Source organism: Cibotium barometz, chromosome 1 (assembly GCF_041138505.1).
Source record: "Cibotium barometz isolate CiBa-2024 chromosome 1, ASM4113850v1, whole genome shotgun sequence".
NCBI classification, from domain to species: Eukaryota; Viridiplantae; Streptophyta; class Polypodiopsida; order Cyatheales; family Cibotiaceae; genus Cibotium; species Cibotium barometz.
In genome coordinates this window covers 81,266,068-81,285,253 of record NC_141046.1, presented here as the reverse complement: position 1 = coordinate 81,285,253, position 19,186 = coordinate 81,266,068, and the positions used below count along the sequence as shown (strand labels likewise).

General features: G+C 42.2%; 1 protein-coding gene across 1 annotated transcript; it reads right to left on the bottom strand.

Annotated features, from left to right (window-relative positions):
- Positions 1 to 450: 450 nt before the first annotated feature.
- On the bottom strand, positions 451 to 9,587 carry LOC147642493 (pleiotropic drug resistance protein TUR2-like). Its single transcript, XM_086807020.1, has 24 exons — positions 8,596 to 9,587; positions 8,353 to 8,473; positions 8,120 to 8,208; positions 7,757 to 7,841; positions 7,366 to 7,525; positions 7,194 to 7,270; positions 6,970 to 7,023; positions 6,784 to 6,874; positions 6,392 to 6,693; positions 5,724 to 6,005; positions 5,318 to 5,634; positions 4,996 to 5,156; positions 4,797 to 4,900; positions 4,506 to 4,671; positions 4,225 to 4,356; positions 3,949 to 4,118; positions 3,531 to 3,863; positions 3,159 to 3,449; positions 2,749 to 2,832; positions 2,531 to 2,664; positions 2,213 to 2,440; positions 1,798 to 1,969; positions 1,301 to 1,555; positions 451 to 1,107 (listed from the first exon to the last, which is right to left on the bottom strand). Exons 1-24 carry the CDS (start codon positions 9,003 to 9,005, stop codon positions 844 to 846), a joined length of 4,482 nt encoding a protein of 1,493 aa, XP_086663146.1. The 5' UTR covers positions 9,006 to 9,587; the 3' UTR covers positions 451 to 843.
- Between the last annotated feature and the right edge of the window lie 9,599 nt (positions 9,588 to 19,186).

Below are 19,186 nucleotides of genomic sequence, written 5' to 3'. Positions count from 1 at the left end.
GCAAGTGTCTTCCACATGTTATTTTTTCAATGCTTTTTAATTCTAGAATTTTTAAGTGCAACTTTTTAACAAAGGGCACGCTTGAGGGAGTCAGAAGTTCTGTCGGATAAGGTTCATTTCAGGAAAGCAGAAGAAGTGCACAAGAATGAATGGTAATGTTGAACCCTTATAGCATACATAGGTCACGGTTTTATGAAATCGATTAGGAAGTAAGTAAGTAGTAACATGTGAGCCTGCTGCATTTGAATATGGCTTGCTTTTCTGATTGTGTTTTTCTCATTGAAACTTCGGTGCTTGCATTGATTTGCATATGAAAAGCCTTATGCATGAAGCTTTATGGAACCCCTGTTTTCAAGAAATCGGTTTCTGAGTGTGTACACGTGTGTGTGCACGCATGCCCGTACATATATGTGTAGGGTTTTTTTTTTCTTTTTTGCTTCTTGGAGTATATTTGAACAACACAGAGTCATGTATAGGTTTGGTGTTGCCTTAGCCACACAGCTTGTATACAGAAAAATATCAATATATTATGCCATACACCATGAGTTCACCTCTAAGCAGCTTAAGATGCATAAAAGGACTTCATGGGTGTGGATCTAAGTTTATGTGAAATGAATGGTTTTTGATAGAGGCATACTCTAGGCCTCTTGTATTTGGAAGTCTATGAGTTTCTTCACCAAAGATTGGCAAAAAAATTTGTCGGTTCATCAACCACTGGAAGCACAGGACAAATAGAAATGGAGGGGTATATTTCCACTAAGCCATCACACGTCTTTGAGCAATTGTAGCTCAAAAATCACTCTCTAAGTTGCCGTTTTTCTGCTGGCTTGATGTGTGTCCACCTCATCGCCTTTGGAAGTTTAAATACTTGATGCAGAAGGCAAACACAAACGCGAAGAGGATCACGAATGCCACATTCATTCCTGCTACTAGACCCAAATAGTCGTGGCGGAATCCATAGTGATCACTAATGTATTGGCTTACCACCTGTGTAGTATCCTGGATCGGGGTGGTGTCATCGTCTCCCAGTTGGGAGGTGATGAGTCCATAAAGTGTCCATGCAACGGGCGTGGCCCAGTAGTACCATTTCCACCAGATTGGGATAGCCTGCAAGAGCAAAGCGACTCTTAAAAGTCAGGAATGCAACAAAGTCGTCAACAAAGTCAATAGGGTGCCCTGCCGCGACAGTGTGCACGCATGCACACACACACATGCAAGCCACAGCACTCTTTCACTCAATAAATAATGTTGCATATTAAGGCTACCAAATAAAGAGCAATTACAGATCTCCAAGCCTTACCGTGTGAGTGATAATAAATCCTGAGAAGAGGTTCCAAAGTGCATAGAAAGCTGATGAAATGATGGCAGCAACATGATGGCTTGGAGTCACCGCAACACACATCATGCCATAGTATGTGAAGTAGAGAAAGCAGCAGAACATGAAGTATGTGAACCATAAGAACTTGGATGCCGTCCAGGTGAAGTCCATCATGGAATATACCATCGCGGCATACAAGATGGTCTGAATTATGGTGTAAGGTATCTCGATGACGGCCTGTTCAAAAAAGGAGTATACCGACCTCATTTTAGGTTTTGTGGAGGCAAATGCATGCTGCATATATCGATGGGAATTGAAAAGGGTCTTTACAGACATAATGTCCACCCATGAAAAGGGAGAGATCTCACCCAGCCGCCCCTCGTGGGTGGGGGATTTCCCCTTCCAACCCCTGCCCACCAACAGATGGGAAGGGATCTGTCTGTAAAGACTAGGTAAGTCATGTTAGGTGTGCTTTATACCTGGGCTAGAGCATAAGGTAGTGGTGAGTACATCCCTGCTGCCTTTTCACGGTAGAATACGGTCCGCTCAATTCCGACAACCGGTTGGACTGAAGATGAGTTGCTCACTCCGAGGAATAACGTGGCGGCATACATACCTCCCATTATGTTGGTAAGATCCTGGACCGTTCCCCTACATGATATTGAACAGTAAGTTTCATGTTGACAGTTAGGTTTGCTTCACAACAACCGGACGTCAGCACATCTATGTCATCTATGATGAATTCGGACAAAAACAATGGGCTGAGCCCTTGTCTAGCTCTAGGGCAGGGAGTTGAGGCCTCCCAATCATGGTAGGCTCGGACAGTGAAACCTTTTGTGAAAGGTGTTGTGATTACTGCTGACTATCAACCAAATCAGAGATAAATCATCTTACTTTTTTGGTCCAACCTTCCAGTAGATGGTCCCAAACATGATCGCCGTGATTGCGGTGAAGAAGATCCTTACAACATTGTATAGGGGATTGCGCCAGTACGATCTGTGTTGCTTCCATAGACAAGCTAAGCATTGCATTGCAAAGTTCTGGGCGTACAGGGTTGGGAAGTGAAGCTCTTGAGAGCCTGGGGCGGGCGTGCTCAACTCCTTGATGAGTATTTTGTTCCGCCTGAGGAAGAGCATCACATACATACAAACATTGCTTAGAATGTGATTAGCAGACTCTTTTGGTAGCAGAGGTAAGAGTTGTGAAACTTACTGATAAACAGCGGAGTTGCGGAAAATCTCTGCAAAGTCAACACTAAGTCGTGTCTCGGCAGCATGGGAGCTGACCTCCAACATCCATGTGGCCGGATTATAGCCTTCTTTAATTGGTGGTACACCTGGAATACTCTGGACATACGCAAGCACGGTAGACAGTCTCAGATATTAGCAGATACATGAAATCAGAACTTTTGGTTGCAGGTTGAACTCTACCTCAAAGTACTCTACAAGCTTGCGAGATTCGCGTCCGAGAGGGCCGCAATAGATGACTTGGCCACCCCGTTTCATGAGAAGTAACTGGAGAGAACAAGCACAGTATTATATGTTGAAAAACATGCTGGGGGTCAACTTTGCTCTGAGTAATGATGAGTGATGAATGCGGCATTAAGGGGCTTTACAGACATAACCCCTGCCTGTGAAAAGCGAGACATCTCACCCACTTCATTGAGTGGGGGTGGAACATCTCCTGGATATGATGGATGGTGTTTTTCTTTTTGTTTTCTTTCTTTGAGAGAGGGGAAGGGGGTGGGGGGTGCGTGGATTGGGTAGGTGTTGGGTATAGATGTCTGTAAAGAGCCTAAGTTGCATAAAAGGCCAAGGCTTTTCCTTGTGCAGATGCTTACCTCATCAAAAGCTTCAAATATATCAATGCTAGGCTGATGAATGGTACAGACAACTGTTCTCCCCGTGTCCACAGTGTTTCGAACCGTTCGCATCACGATGGCCGCAGCACGGGCATCTAATCCAGAAGTGGGTTCGTCCATGAATATGATGGATGGATTGGCAACTAGCTCAACTGCAATTGTCAACCTCTTTCGTTGTTCTGTCGATAGGCCACTCACACCAGGAAGACCAACCAGGGCACCCTTTATGGACGAGAGCTCGACAAGATCCATCACCTGATCCACGAATTGCTGAAGCAGAAAGGCACAAGTCTTAAAACTGCATGCGTTGTGTTAGGTATCTCAAATTGAGCATCCAAGGTGACCCCTTACCATCCTGGTCTGTGAGTCCACCTCCTTGGGCAATCGAAGCCAAGCCGAGTAGATCAATGACTCATGAATGGTGACGTTAGGTGAGTGGATATCGTTTTGCTCGCAGTACCCTGAAATCCGAGTGAAGGTTTCCTGATTTTTGGGGTAGCCAGATACACTTATGTTGCCCTCGATGTAGCCACCGGTTTTTCTCCCAGCCAATACATCCATGAGGGTAGTCTTTCCGGCACCACTCACACCCACTAAAGCCGTAAGCACACCGGGCTTAAATGCCCCACTTACATCCTGCAACAGCCTCAGTCTATCTTCTACAACTCCACGTTGCTTCATTTCCTGTAGCACATGAGAAACTTTCCTCAAAAACATGCCGTGAATCAGATGTGCAATAAGTACGATTGCACACGGTATCACAACTTACAGCTGGCATGTCAACATAGTAGCTGATGGTGTCAAAAGTAAGTGCTAGTGGTTGGAACGGTAGGATCATCCCTCTCTTCAGAGCTGCTCCATCAGCAGCACCAAGTCGATCAGAGCCTGCATCTGATGACATGCTTGAGCGCCTTGACCGCCTAACTTGAAGGTCTATGCCTGTGACACATTATTGCATGTGGAGAGCAGAGTCATAAGTTTACCCCACTAGCAAGGTAAGACATCATGTGGAAATGTGGCTCTTGCCAAGCATTGTAGACCATACCTTCCCTTCTGGATGCTCTTCTGGATGCAGTTGAAAGCATTATGGAAGATGGCCTTGTACTTTCACCAGTTTGACCAGCATTCTTTTCTTCAAGCGCTTCCTGAGAGAGATTTGCTTGTGGCTTGCCAAGAGCTACATAACATGCACGTCAAAGCTTAGTCTACATCATCAACTAAACCACCAAGTCTCTATACATTGCAGGCCCAAAATCTGGTCAGATAAGAGGCAACATCTAATGCAATCTCTCTCTCTCTCTCTGCCTCTCAGGGTAGTAAACTTACGACGTAGGTAGGTCAATGCAACAGTGTATAAGAAATTGAAGAGCAAGATATATCCACAGAGTGCTCCAACGCCAATCCAATACCAATTGGAGGTAGTAAACAGTCCTCGTGAGGCCAAGACAGCTTTTCCAAGGGTGTTCGCATCAACGCCAGGATCATTGTAAGGCTGAAGGCATTATCCCCCAACAAACACACACGCACACAGAGTCTTATTAGAAGGAAATCAAATAATAGACTTGGTAATCTTAACTGTACACATCTGTGGTTGTCTTGAAACATTGATTTGCATACCTTATCCCAGCGGTGTCCTAGGAACTCATTGACAGATAAAGCATTTTGTCCGTACATCAGAGGTGATATCCAAAATCCCCAAATCCACCAGGACGGTATGCTTTCTGAAAAATGTTACCAAATCATATCAATCCTCTGGCAGCAGCTATGTATCTGGAGGGGTATGTAACGTGATGCATGTATTGGTGGGATGACTTACGTCTAGAGATAATAAAACCACTGCACACAAAGACAGCCACTAGCGCAAAAGTACCGAAAGTGTTAGACACCACCATGTTCCTGCCCACTGAAGCAATGAAACGGAAAAGCCCCATTGCCATTTGATGAACGAGTAGGAGTACCAAAAAGTGCTTGAAAAACCTGCAATGCCATGCATGATTCATTGAAGGCATTAGAACATCAAATAATGGATAAGGCAAGAAGTAACGACAAAGGTATCAAAGGCTAATGTCACAAACTGCATGTGTGCATGCGTGTATGTAAGTGCGCGTAAGTGTAACGACCAGAACAAGCAAATGCACCTTTCAGCTTCAGGTGAAAAGCCAATCACATAGTATGTGAGGGCTGTCCATATGAATGACTGCAAAATAGATATTGGTATGGTCATCAACCAAGTTGGCAGAGCGTATGCCCAAGCTGGGTATAAAAGCATGTCTCTTTGTTTGTAGAAGATGGGCAGCCGGGAGATTGTCATGGAGATTTCAGGCATTCCATTGAACATAGAGCTCACAAGGGCAAAAAATAGTGCACCCAAATACAAGTTGCCATCTGAGACAGTCTTGTGATGCAACGTCGTTCGGAAAAACAAAGTCATGGTAATAATGGCCATGATAGAAATCTGCATTTTAACAATCACTATATGTTAGGGCGTGTAACTTGTTTACAGGTTACAAGGCATGTAAACAGAATTTGGAGTTGAGCTGTGACCTGCACAGTGCCGAAGATGTATACAAAGGCATTGCGTTTCATTAGAAGCCATTCCCTTGAAAAGCAGGCCACTAATAGTTCACGTTGAGTCAGGCCATGCTTTTGAGTTACTAGCGATGCAGGATGGCTCTTTGACTTGTCGTATGGGACGGCAAGGTCTTCTGCAACTCTCTGGCCTACGTGATAGGAATTAAATGCTTCTGCAAACTCATTCACTGGTACATAGTGGTACGGTTCACTCTTGATTGCCCAGTATTGCTCCTGATCTTTTCTAGAAGTAACCTGTTCCAAAAGGAGACCAGGGGTTTCACTATTAAAACACCACCCTATATATCACCTGCACTGAAAGGCTCCTCCTGGGGTGCTCAATAGCACCACTTGCAGTGCTAAGTGGTGCAAACTAGCACTGTAGTCAGTGCTTATTAGTGCTGGTAAGCCCTTACAGTGCTAGTTATTGCTACTTAGCATTGCAAACGGTGCTAACTACCACTGCTAGCGGTAGTGAATTGCAGTGTCGTATAAATATTTGACCCCTTACCTGGGAAACTTGGTGCACTAAATTGATCCTTTTTTCTTTATAAACTTACAAATTCTTTCTAAAAACACTTTTGAAAAGCCATTATGTATATCTGGATCTTGTTGGTCAAAAAGCTCTGAAAAAGCTGTACCTCCTGAAGAAAGTCGGCCACGCTTTTCCTCTCCGGACACTTGAATCCCATCTGCTCGAAGAAATCCATAACCAATTCTCGTGGTCCTTGATAGACAATCTGTCCTTCAGATAGCAGGATGAGATCATCAAAGAGCTCAAATGTTTCAGGTGCAGGCTGGAGGAGAGCAACCACCATAGTCCCATCCATCACTTGTACACTCTGCCTTAAGCACTTCACAATCTGGTACGTGGTCGAACTATCGAGACCAGTCGAGATTTCATCCATGAAAAGGGCTTGACAAGGACCCACTAGCATCTCTCCTGTAAATGTATCAATCTCTAGCCATTCAGGAAACAGTTGAGATTACCAAAAGGAGTTTCACCAAAAAGATGATTTGCCTACTGTCATACCAGTTGTGACACGCTTTCTTTGCCCCCCAGAAACGCCTCTCCGCATCTCATCACCAACTAAGGTGTCAGCACAAACATCAAGACCTAAAATCTGCATGAAATGTTGTGATGAGTACACTCAAGAGGCTACTAGCCATAAACGAAGCTTGAATAAATTCACATCAAAAACATATCGCCAAAGCCTACCTTCAGTACATAGTCTGTCACAAGGCTTGTCTCTCCACCTTCTACTGATGTTGCCTGGTATCAAGACAAGACATGGAATGCGTGGGTGCCTTATACTACTGCAATAGGTATATGCACTGTACAATCTCTAGCTTGAATGACAAGTACGACTGAAAACATAATAGTGAGCAGTGATGGCAAACTAGATGGAGGATGACAAAGAGCACATTACTATCATAGAGTACCTTCATAAAGGCATCGATGTCGGGATCCGGTTTTATACCAGCTGCCTTTTCCCTTCTCGACAACTCGGTGAGCATGTCTACGAAAAGCATAACCATTAGGATAGGCAAATTGCAATCTCGAATTTTCCAGCACAATGCTGGTGTATGATTTAAAGGGCCAAGCTGCACGAACCATATCTTGTTCCCACACCCTGGCATCTGCCGGAGAAGTCCAAAGTTTCGCGAACAGTCATCGAACCGATTTGCAAATCATGTTGACTGATGTAAGCTGATGTTCTTTGTGGGACAAATTCATTGAGCTCATGGCCATTGTAGGTAACACGACCTGAAACCTGGATCAAAAGGGCAAGTCAAGGATTGATAAAGCATATAAATTTAATGCTCAGCTACAAACATCACACATACAAACATTCATATATACATATATCCATGCATGCATGTGCGAGTACATTCTTATGTACATATTGTTGTACACACACGACACACACAAAAAAAGTGTAGCCTATAAAATGCATAGGATGTCAAAGTTATGAAGTGATTTGAGCTTGTATGTGTTCTCTCACCCTCAGAGCAGAATCAAGTTTTCCAGCCAAGGCCAAGAGCAAAGTCGTTCTTCCAGATGATGGGGGTCCCAGTAGAAGTGTCATCCTGTGCAGAGTATAGTCCACAATTTGAGCACAGAATTGTGGCAAGCATTGAGGAAAAGAAAGCTCAATGAATTCATACAATCATGTGTTAGGAGGCCCGGAAAGAAACCCTGAGCATTTCTTCCACTCAATCCTAGTATGAGAAAGGATGCACTGGCATTCAATGTGGCTCAATTTCTTCAGTCAATCACATTGAAGATGTTGAAGAATGTGTTGGCAATATATGCTTAGGAAATTTGGCAAGACATAAGTGTGTGTGTGTGTGTGAAGAGTACAAACCTTGATGGCTTGACGATACCACTGACGTCATGGAGGATGGTGAGGTTGCGTTTCTTTGAGGGCACAAGATGGAGACGGCTGAATATATCCTGTCAAAGGACAATCAATCAAATAAAAATTTGACTTAGCGCATTATAAAAATGGTAGGTTTCTGTAGGTAAATTCGAGTAGTTCTAAGCATGTGATGATCTTTTGTAAAAGAGAGGCTTCGGTACTTGTAGAAAGATACCAACCTGGACAGCGTTGAAGGTGAAGTTGTAGAGCGTGGGCAGCGCCCTGCTCCCCACATACACATCCGCGTTCACGTCGAGGTGCTCGAATCTCAATTCGATCTTGGGCAGGTCGATGCCCACCCTGCATGCATTATTATTATCATGATCAGAGGCTGTCTGTCTGTCTGTCTGTCTGTCTCTCTCTCTCACGCACACACACCCCCATGCATCGTATTCTTACAGCTGATATTGCGTATCACTTACTTGTCGATGCGATCGCGGAGCTTGCGAAGGAGACGCTCGTTGTCTTCGGCGGCGACCTGGAGGATTTTTTCCATTAGCTGCTGGCGGTCGTGGAGGCCGAGGCGCGTGACGTCCACCTCCTCCTGGATGATCCCGCCGTCCTCCGCCACGCTGCGCAGGATGGCCTTGCGCACCCGGTCGTATGTGGGCAGCTTCTCGATGGCCGCCCAATGCAGCGCCTCCTCGTCGTCCGCCCGTCCGCCATCGCCCACCGAAGACCCCCGTGAGAACACGTCCTCCCGCGTGCTCGCCGATCCCGCAAACATCCCGTCGCCCCCTCTCCCAGAAACCAGCCCGTTGCTCACACTCCTCAGTCCATTGCTCAAACTCCTCCTCAAACTATATTCCCCCTTCGACGAAGATGAAGCCATTGATGATTAACCCTCCACCCCCTGATCACCAATTAACTATTTCTTCCACCGATTAATGTTGGCAAGGTGAAGTGTCAGTATTGAACCACTGTTTGCAGCACTATAATCTCCAGTGGTCGATTGCCAATGAAGTAATTCCTTGTGTGATCAGTAATTAGTACCGCAATTAAATTCGATCTACGTCTAATTAGGTACCGTGGACCAACAGTGAGAAAGCGGAAATGCCAATAAAAAGTCCTCGAATCGCTGTTGCAAAAGAATTGAATGGATGATCTAAGGCTGTTGCAAAAGAATTGATGATCTAAAGCTGTTGCAAATTAAGAATTGATCTCAACACATTAAAGATGAAGGCAACAAACAATATGGCGCAGTTCACATGAACCCCAGCAATAATTTGTACTGGCTTATATCATGGAGTCGATGGGCGTAGCTTCATCTTTGCAGCAGCAGCAGCAGTTAACGAATGGCTATGAACTTTTCTTTGGCGTAATATATAGAAGAGAAGAGAAGGCATTTCATAAGGATGAAGGCGCCAGGAAAGTCGTCCGGCTTTGCCAACTAATTAACACCCATGATGAAAGTGTGTAAGCGCCGCCGGGGCTTTTGAATTCAGCCCAAATAAGAGAATGTGATAAGAAGACGACGACCACGGCTCACAGAGTACCCACCGCACAAAAAGTCTCCAAGGGTGTGGATTATAATTACACATCCGTCGCTCTCGTCGCAGTCTGATGGTCATTTGATCCCTAACTACCGTCAGCTTCCGGCAACGTACGTCATACTGCACCACCGGCTTTTTGAGGTCCTAGTATTACAGAAGCTTCCGGAATCCTACGTCCAATAATTTCTAGAATGCACTACTGCTGCTTGGACTTCAACGAACGACATTTTTTTCCACCTTTCTTTTCAAGCCGTCTCGAAAATGTGAGTGACTTGTACACCACTACTACTACTACTCCTCACCCACACTACACAAGGCTTTTTTTTTTTTTAAAAGTTTGGCATTAGAGAAGAGACGGGCTTAGTACCCATGGACCCCCTTATCCCACAAATCAGGGGCAAGGCACATCAATGGGGGTATCCAGCAGGGCAAGGCTTTTGATTTCTTAGTTTTTTTTTTTTCAATTGAAAAAAATCCTCCTTTTCTATGTCTAAACTTGTGTTCTAAACACATATGTAATATGTATAAGTTGGGCTTACACCCAACGGCCCGGGTTGAATACCCTCGGGCCCCTTTTCTCGCATGGCATGCGGTCCGTCAATTCTCTCTCTAAAATAACCCTCGCAATACACCAAAAAAAAAAGTTAGGTTTTCCTCAATTAGATGTGTATATTATCATCACGAGTATTTCTTCCGTACTGTTATTCTTGAACCATTTTTAGAAAAATCACTTCTTTTTTTAAAAACATGTAGTAGAGTTTTTTAAATTTTCTTTCTTGAATATGTGCATTATGTGTATACATATATGCCCACATAAACCATAATAAAGCCACATTATTCAAGCAAGATGCTTTAACCCCCACCAAAAAAAAGAGAGTTTAATGGGTCATGCTTTTGAACCACCAACATAGGCTTGTATATACTAATATGATTTTGACTCCAAGAAAATCTATTAGAAGCTTCTAAGGTTCTATTCAACCTTTGACGCCAAGGAAATCTTGAAAGCACTTCAAAGGCATTTTAAACTTGTCCTCTATTTATTTGAGTACTTAAAGTGTACAACCTTTCACCCATGGGGCCACCATCTCTATGTAGTTCTAGTAGGTGTACTCTTGTTTAAAAACTTCAAGTGCCTAAACTATATAAGGCTCTATAAATTAAACTTTTCTCCAACCACTTCAAATAAGAGAAACCCATTAAATCAATTGGTTTTTACATTCATAATGCATATTAGATGTCGGTTTTTCATACAAATTTATTCTTTAAAAAAGAAGGGCTAGGAAATTTGGTAACAGTATTAAGTGTTAATATAAATTGTACACATAGATAAATCTTTAGTCTAAGCTAATGTACAAATCATAGATAGCACTTTTCATTAGAGGCAATCCTTCAGTCATCTTCTCTCTGTTTTTTTCACTCTCTTTTTTCTTTTCACGCTAACAAAGGAAGTACTAAGACTTATTTCTTCTTTTTCTAACTACACCTTTATCTAGTTGTTTCACTTTTAGAGGTGTTTTTTGTAGTGCTTACATGTATATCTCTAAACTTATCTTTTGAACAAATGTGTCATTAGTTTATGACTTTCACCAACTCAACAATAAATCATCATGAGCATTTCTTCCTCAGCATTATTCCCAATTAATTTTTAGATTTAAACCACTTGTAGCAAGCATGCCCTTAATTAAGTGAATTATGCAATCATGTTCTTAATTAAGTGAATTCAAACCATATGCAGCAATCATGCTCTTAATTAAATAAGTGAATCATGCATACATAAAGAGACCTCCAATACCTAGAATACACATTGTTTCCCAAGAAAAATGTAAATACATGTGAAGCTAGTAGTTCTTTCAACATCACAAGAGCACTCTCAACATGTTAAAGCATTGCTTAATCCACGTACATGCCTCCTTAAGAAATAGCGGCCTTGTATATGCTTCAATTTGGAGTTTCTATACCCTCTTAAAGGTAGAAGCCCAGAAATACCATTATTTACCACATATTGAAGGATTTTCCATTGAAAAACCATCTTTCCCAATGTGTATATGACATTTGTTGAAGCCCATCCTTAGATATCTTAAATATGATAGTTGTATGTGTGTGTGTGTGTGTGTGTTTTATCTACTAGAAAACATATTATTAGCTTTTTAATTATTATTTGTTCTTTAAATTCAAAAAGGATTACTTGCCTATGATTAATTTAATCACATATTTTATATACACATGCACGTCCACATGCATGCTCATAGATTTATTTTAGGTAACTAGTTCTAGTTTATTTTTTAGATGCACTTTTATTTAATATATGATAATGCTCTTCTTGTTACTCAACGTATTTTTATCTCTTATTAGGCAAATCCTCTCTTTATGTCCATGCCTAATTTGCTAGCAATGTCTATCAAAAACCAATTGAAAAATAGACATCAAATGTCATTTTACATCGAATGTGCACACACACACACACATATGTGATCACATATACATCAAATGTGCACACACGCATACATATGTGATCACATATACATCAAATGTGCACACAAATCACACACATATACTCAAACAATTAAATTAAGAAATTTTAAATATAAATTTCTTGTTAATTTACATTATTACATGTGTATTATAAAAGATAAATATGTAATATATGACTCAATAAATAAATCAACAAGTAAAAATATAAATTGACGGTTTAAAAATCAAATTACTTTTAGATATGTATCAAAATTAATAAATTTTCAAATAAAAGGAAAATAAATCCATTATTCTAATTAAGAGAGGATATATTTTGACATATCAATTCGATGAATAGTACAAAGATGACATCAAAGATCACCAACATGGAAGAAATATATTTGTTTACAATGTGAGGTGGAGAAAAGGCTACACACAAGTGATAAAAGCAAGGTGGGCAAAAACACACACACCATTGACCGCTATGAACTCACATATAGTGATTGGTTGGAGGACAGGTAAACTTGGCTTGATAGTTAACTTCATTGATAACATTTTGGCAACGTATACTGAGACATAGCTGGCATGAAGACTGTTTCAAAGATGCAAAAAATGTGATTGGTTTGATAACTTCACCCTTGTTTCCAAGATGTAAGCTCGGATTGGGACTTGGACTACAGTGTCGGAGGACATGACAAGCAAGTTGTGATCCATACATATAGTTTGCTAAAGTAAACTGAAATAGACTATGTGAGTGTGTCTCACAAGCAGACCATTAAATGCAACATGTGGAGACATAGACTTAATGCATGTAATTTAACTATAATGGTAGTTAAGATGCCATCCAATTGGGGGGGGGGGAGGATGTTAATCCTAGTTATAGGATTAACAATTATGCTCCTCCATTTGAGGACATTAATAAGTGTCATGCAAAGGCACTATAAAAGTTGTAACATTATGAGATATTGGTCACCCAAGGCCTTAGTTAGTGAGTTTTAGGTGCCCAAGTGTGAATAAGGGCCAATTGTATATAAGGTATTTTTTCATAATGAATGGACACAATCCCCCTTTGTGCTATGAGAGTTCTTGCCTTATTTGGAGAGAGAGAGTGTGAGAGTGTAATCTAGTACATGTGCCTTCTCTATGCTTGCATGCTTGTGTAGAGAAGTGAGGGGGAGAGAGAGAGAGATTGCCTTGTGTGGTGGTGTGATTAACTCTACGGTGAATAGTGTGGAGGTAAAGCTTGGAGGATTGGAGCTTCTCGAAGTGAGCTTGGAGACCTCAAGGGACATGAGCTCGAAGCATTGGTAAGTTCCCTACGACGGTTGTGATCTATTGCTTCTTACTAAGGTGAATGCTTAGAGTTCTTTCTTGGGAGGTGTGGTAGCCCATAACATTTTTGGCATCGTTGCCGGTGAAACACCCTTGTTTCTTTCGTCCTCCTTGAGTTTCAGCTCCCACTATACAAGTTTCATCATTGCCTTTGCATTCTGGTAGTACATTGTGTAGAATGGATAATGTTTGAGTGGAAGTGAAGGATTGTGAGAAATTGGTTGTTTTTGTTTTGTGGGTGAGTATTGGGGTGACCCTAGAGGAAAGCTACACCATTTTTTTCTTTCAATTTTGATGTTTGTATCACCAAATTCGTGAACATGAACGAGCAAGGTGATACTTTATTTTTGTTTTTTTGAAAAATCCACAAAAATTTATAAAAATAAGGAGCCATTAGTTGTGTTTTGAACTTGGATTACACTCCTTATGAGACTGGCACAACTATTTTGGAGCATCTGGATAGATAATTTGCACCCATACTCCTCTCTGTCGACGCGGGAACTTAACATGTGAAAGTGCAAGAAAACGGTTCATGACGTGAATGATTTCTTGCTATCTCACGACGTGAACCACTTTCGCAATCAGCGAGATGAAAATCATGGGATTACCTTGCTAAAAATAGGTCGCCTTATCCTAACATTTTTGACTAAATGGGTCCTACATAATTTTTGTCTGTGAACTAGCACAGAATACTTCACGACGTGAAACATTGTTTCACGACGTGAACCAATTAGATCTCACAACGTGAACCGCACAGAGCCCTACCAAAATTCGTTTGGGGTAGCAAATTAGCTTATTAAATCATATTCACATGCACTTGAGGTCTAGCAAACTCATTGAAGATGACCTTACTTCTGACAATAGTGCATCGAACCACCCAAGATCTTCCTATTAAAAGAGTGTTGGTTCAGGCCACTCAGCAAGCACTCAATTGAGTGTTTTGAGGAATCTGACCACCATTGATACAATTAGTGAAGAATCCATGGAAGAAGGGCTACGATTCTCTGGGTTTGGAGAAGAGGAAAAACCACCTTCCCCTATAAGATCCAGTGGTATCATTGATAGAGCCCGGGGATTTTTTGGTCTCCAAACCACCAACGATGAGGAAGCAAAATCTGCGTATATAGGCCCGTCAACCAGCGCTAGACTAGGTCCAAGGCAAGAATTAGCAACCCAACCTTCAAGTTCTAGGCTGTTTAACATGGGAACTCCCAAGATGAGAAGAGAATTGAAAGCGCGACGAGGATAAGTCAAGTATTCTTCCCAACGTCAGAGGAAGTAGAATTAGATTTGAAAAGGGCTAAAGTAGAGCGACAACTGTGAGAACTGATCTTAAGGAAACAAGAGCTCGATACTCGAAGAGCTAGCCGAACAAAAGGAAATGGAAAATGTGAATCCATTTCAATCACGTGGCAAGGAACCAGAAAGGTCATGGGCAAGACTGAGGGAGACATCCCAAATTTAGAGCCCATTAATGAAAGGCCAAGAGCAGAGGAGGGTTTGATACCTAGAACAAAGGGAATAACCTTTCTAGGAAAACTATGGAAGTAGAGGACCGCTTGTACACTAAGAAAGACTTAGAGAAAATGATCAATCATCCCACATTCTTATAGGACATGGAGCTCTTGATTCTACAAAGACGAACAACGGAGGCTTGAACCAGGCAGGGGGGGAGTAGCTTCTCAAAGACCAATGGTGGAATCAAATGTAGATCTTAATGTGGCCAGAAGGACAGATTTGTTGAATATGGCTGCGAAAATGGGCCGAGGAATGGTTAGGGAACTAGGCACTACTCTAGAAACCAGACCATCCAAAATGAAGCCACACATCATTTTAAAGCTCATACAAAAGTTCTTAGGGGGATGGGGACCCGATCCAACATGTTGAGATGTTTGAGTCCACATGCGAAACCTGCAGGCCAATAAGTGATGTAACCATGGTTCATGCCTTCTCACACTGACCCTAGAAGGAAAGGCTTATCAATGGTTTTGAACCCTCAAGCCAGAAGATAAGATCAATTTCACTCGTCGCTCAAGAATGTGTTCGTGCATGCCAAGCTTTGCCCGAAGTGGTGACATATGGAGCCCTGTGGCACAACTGCATAATATTAAACAGAAAGAAAATGAGTCTATGTGAGACTATGCATCCTGGCGGCTAAAGCACTTGAATTCAAGATGCAAACTATGGGAGAGGCTAACTGATATCAGTTGTTGCCTTGCTTTTGGAGAGGAGTCCAAGATCACAAAATGCATGATTATCTACCGACTGGCTACTCTAGATGCATGCTGTAAGTTGGCAATCAAATATGAAGATAATATGCTTGAATCGCCACAGCTTGAAGGTGTCAAGGCAGCTTTAGCAGACAGCAATGACTTCACAAGTTTTGAGTCACCAAAACACATGAACTCGAACTAAGCAAGTTGGGAACATGACTGTGGATGAACTCAGTAATGTCATACTGGACAAATTGAAGGTGAAGGATGGAACAAAAGCATTAGGACATGGGCATGCTCATCTCTACCCTCGTAGAGATCTGGTATGGTGTTCAATGTGACTTGAATGAATCACACCACCACTGAATGCCCTCAATTAAGAGTAAGGCCATTACTCTATTGTGCTCATTGTGTAAAATTAGAAAACCATGACACTTCCATGTGCAGGTGTCTGAAATTCCAAACCGTAGGGCACCACTAGCCTTACCAAAACCACCAGTGCAAATCACTACAGTTGCAGGACAATCAAACCCATCCTATTTACCTAGGGGGATGTTTCAAATGTAGGACACGTCACCTCTGCCACATGTTTTATCGCCACAACCACCACAAGCTAAAATCAACAAAGTGTTGATTGAGGAGACATCCAGATGAGGGTGAAATGGTGCGTGAGGTAGAAATCAATAGTGTGAGTACTATGAGGAAGCTGCGGAGATTGCACCTGAATTTTATGTCTTACAAAATAACACGCCAGTACCAATGTTCCAAACCATGGTACAATGGAAAGGTAAGGACATAAACACAAATATGAGAAGGGGGCCACTACAATGTTTTGGTTATGGTGGACATCATCGAATAGCATAATGTCCTAACAAGAATGTGGTTCATGCGCATCAAACTCAGCAAATGGCTGCACCACCTAACGACATGCCAATGCTTACTTGTACTAAATGTGGGGTTGATCATTTGATTAAAGACTGCCCATATTGCGTAAGTGGTTCTGCTTCCACTTCTAACCAGGCCACTATCAGGACCATAAGTGTGCAGCCTGGAAATATCATGCACTGAATGTACTGTGATAGGAGCGTAAGCCCAACTAGGGGAGGGGACACAGGGAAGAACCTAGCGGATGCCACCACTTCTAGAATTGCCAGGAGAAGGAGAGTGAAAAGTGGGTAAGGGTGACATGAGGGTCACGATTCAGGATGGATTTGAAGAAGATACTATTGACATCGGATCCACCAAATCAAGGGAAGAGAGTGATCAAGCGCCAAAATCAGACGAGCTTGCCCAGGAGGCGCAAAGAGAAAAACTAGCAAACCCTAAGGGGATTGGTGAATACCCAAATGCTGAAGAAGAGATAAGAAATCTTGAAGAAGCTAGGGCCCTAGTAGAAGAGTGCCACCGACTTTATGAAGCCAAATTAAGGGCTAATCAGGCCAGGGATAAAATGTATCCAAGAAACAAGCTGATAAGGGTTAAAGAATTGGATATACCTACTTCAATTCTAGAAGAGTTTGAAGAAGGATCTCAAGGAAACCTTATGGCAAGAATGTTTGAGGAGGTTGAGCAGGATGTGTCCATTCATTTATTCCCTAGGGGTGGATATAGACACACACGTGGAAGGAACCCTCACTTGTCAGAGAGCCTAGAGACATAGGCAGTCTCGTAGTAGCTGTGCTGTCCACTTCCTTTCAAATGCCATTGGGACAACTGCTACTACGTAGTTCACCAATATTATGGGCAGACATAAAAGAATGGGTAGAGGGAGGACTAAAGCCAACAACCATTGGAGAGGAGATCCAGTCATCTCTAGCAAAAAGAAACTTAAAACACGCAGGGGAAAGAACACCTAGATTTGTCAAGATACCGATCAATCGATTGGGGGCGGTATTATGAAAGTGACGACACTAATGCTACAATCCCAATTCATCATAATGGATACCAAGCATTGGCTATCTTGGATGGTGGAGCGGGAGTTAGCATCATCACAAAAGAATGTTGGGAGGATTGGGAAAAACTTGATCTGAAAAGAGTGGATCTTATCATTAAAATGGTAGACGGAACATCTTCAAGACCCATGGGGCTTTTGGAGAATGTGCGACTTAAACTCTTTACATTCTGCTATTGTCATACATTTCTTGTAATGGACTTTTTGCGCCAACCAGAGTCATATGACATAATCTTGGGAAGACCCTTCACGAGGGAATCCAAATTGGTGCATGATTGGACATTAGACCATGTGTATGTTTGAAGGGACTCACAAATCCTAAAGATAGATCTGCGAACATGGAAAGCACACCCAATGGAAGGGAAATTGTTTGGTAATGATTCGGTCACAATCGAGTGAACTACATCCGTGCAAGTATGTCAGCCCACGGTGGAATTTTCAAAGGAGGAAGAAGAAGATGAAATGTATGCGTCGCTACCTCCTCTAGATTTCGATAAAATATGGATGCATATGCTGGCCACAATAGATGTTATGCAGCCCCAAGGGACCCGATATGTTGAATCTGGGAATGTTCCCACTACCTCTGTCTATATGGTCAATGTGCAATTGAAGAGGAATCAGAGGAGGAATCTTCCAGCTTATAAGGGACTGGATCACAAGGCCATACTAGTGCCCAACGCCTTAGAAGATGGCGAAAGCAGAAACAGTATATCGCTCTTGATGAAATACCCTTCGAAAGGAAACCCATGGATGCCGAGTGGCTGAGGTACATGCTACTAAGGTACATGATGAATTTTCTAAGAATTGGGATGAGGAGTTGAGCAAGATATCCCTTGAAGGAAAACACAAGGAGGAACTCACCCTTTAAGAACCAGAAATGCCTAAGCTTACAAAAGCTAGGTGCCGAAAATGAAACAAAGCTTTGGCAGAAGCTGAGCACGAGGCTAAGAAGGTGATGGCTCAAACAAAAAGAGAGGATGAGAATAAACCATACCTACTCTAAATGCCGGACCATTTCAAGACATACACAATTGACGAATGAAAAGTGGTCCAATTGACAGCCAAAAGAGTTAAAGAAGATGGTTTATCCACATCATACGATGGCCCAATTGAGGTCAAGGAAATTGATATTGTAGAGCCACGGGAGGAAACCAAACCTGTTTATATCACTATAAGGACTTGACTCCAGCTGAGGAAAAGGAACTTGTTGCTCTTCTCTAAGAGTTTAAGGATTGTTTTGCCTGGAACTACAAAGAGATGAAGAGCATACTGCCTGAAGTGATATAACACATGATCCCAATCATGGAAGGATCAAGGCTAAGTAGGCAAAAACCATATTACCAGATGAATCCAAAATATGCAGCAATTGTAAAGGAGAAAATTGATAAAATCATTGTTGCTACGGATTTCATCTACGAGATATAACACACCGATTGGCTATCACCAATCGTGATAGTGTCGAAGGAGAATGGGAAACTTCAGGTCTATGTCGATCTCAAAAAGGTCAATGTAGCTACTAGGAAGGACCATTACCCACTGCCTTATACACTGAACACATTTTGGAAAGAGTAGC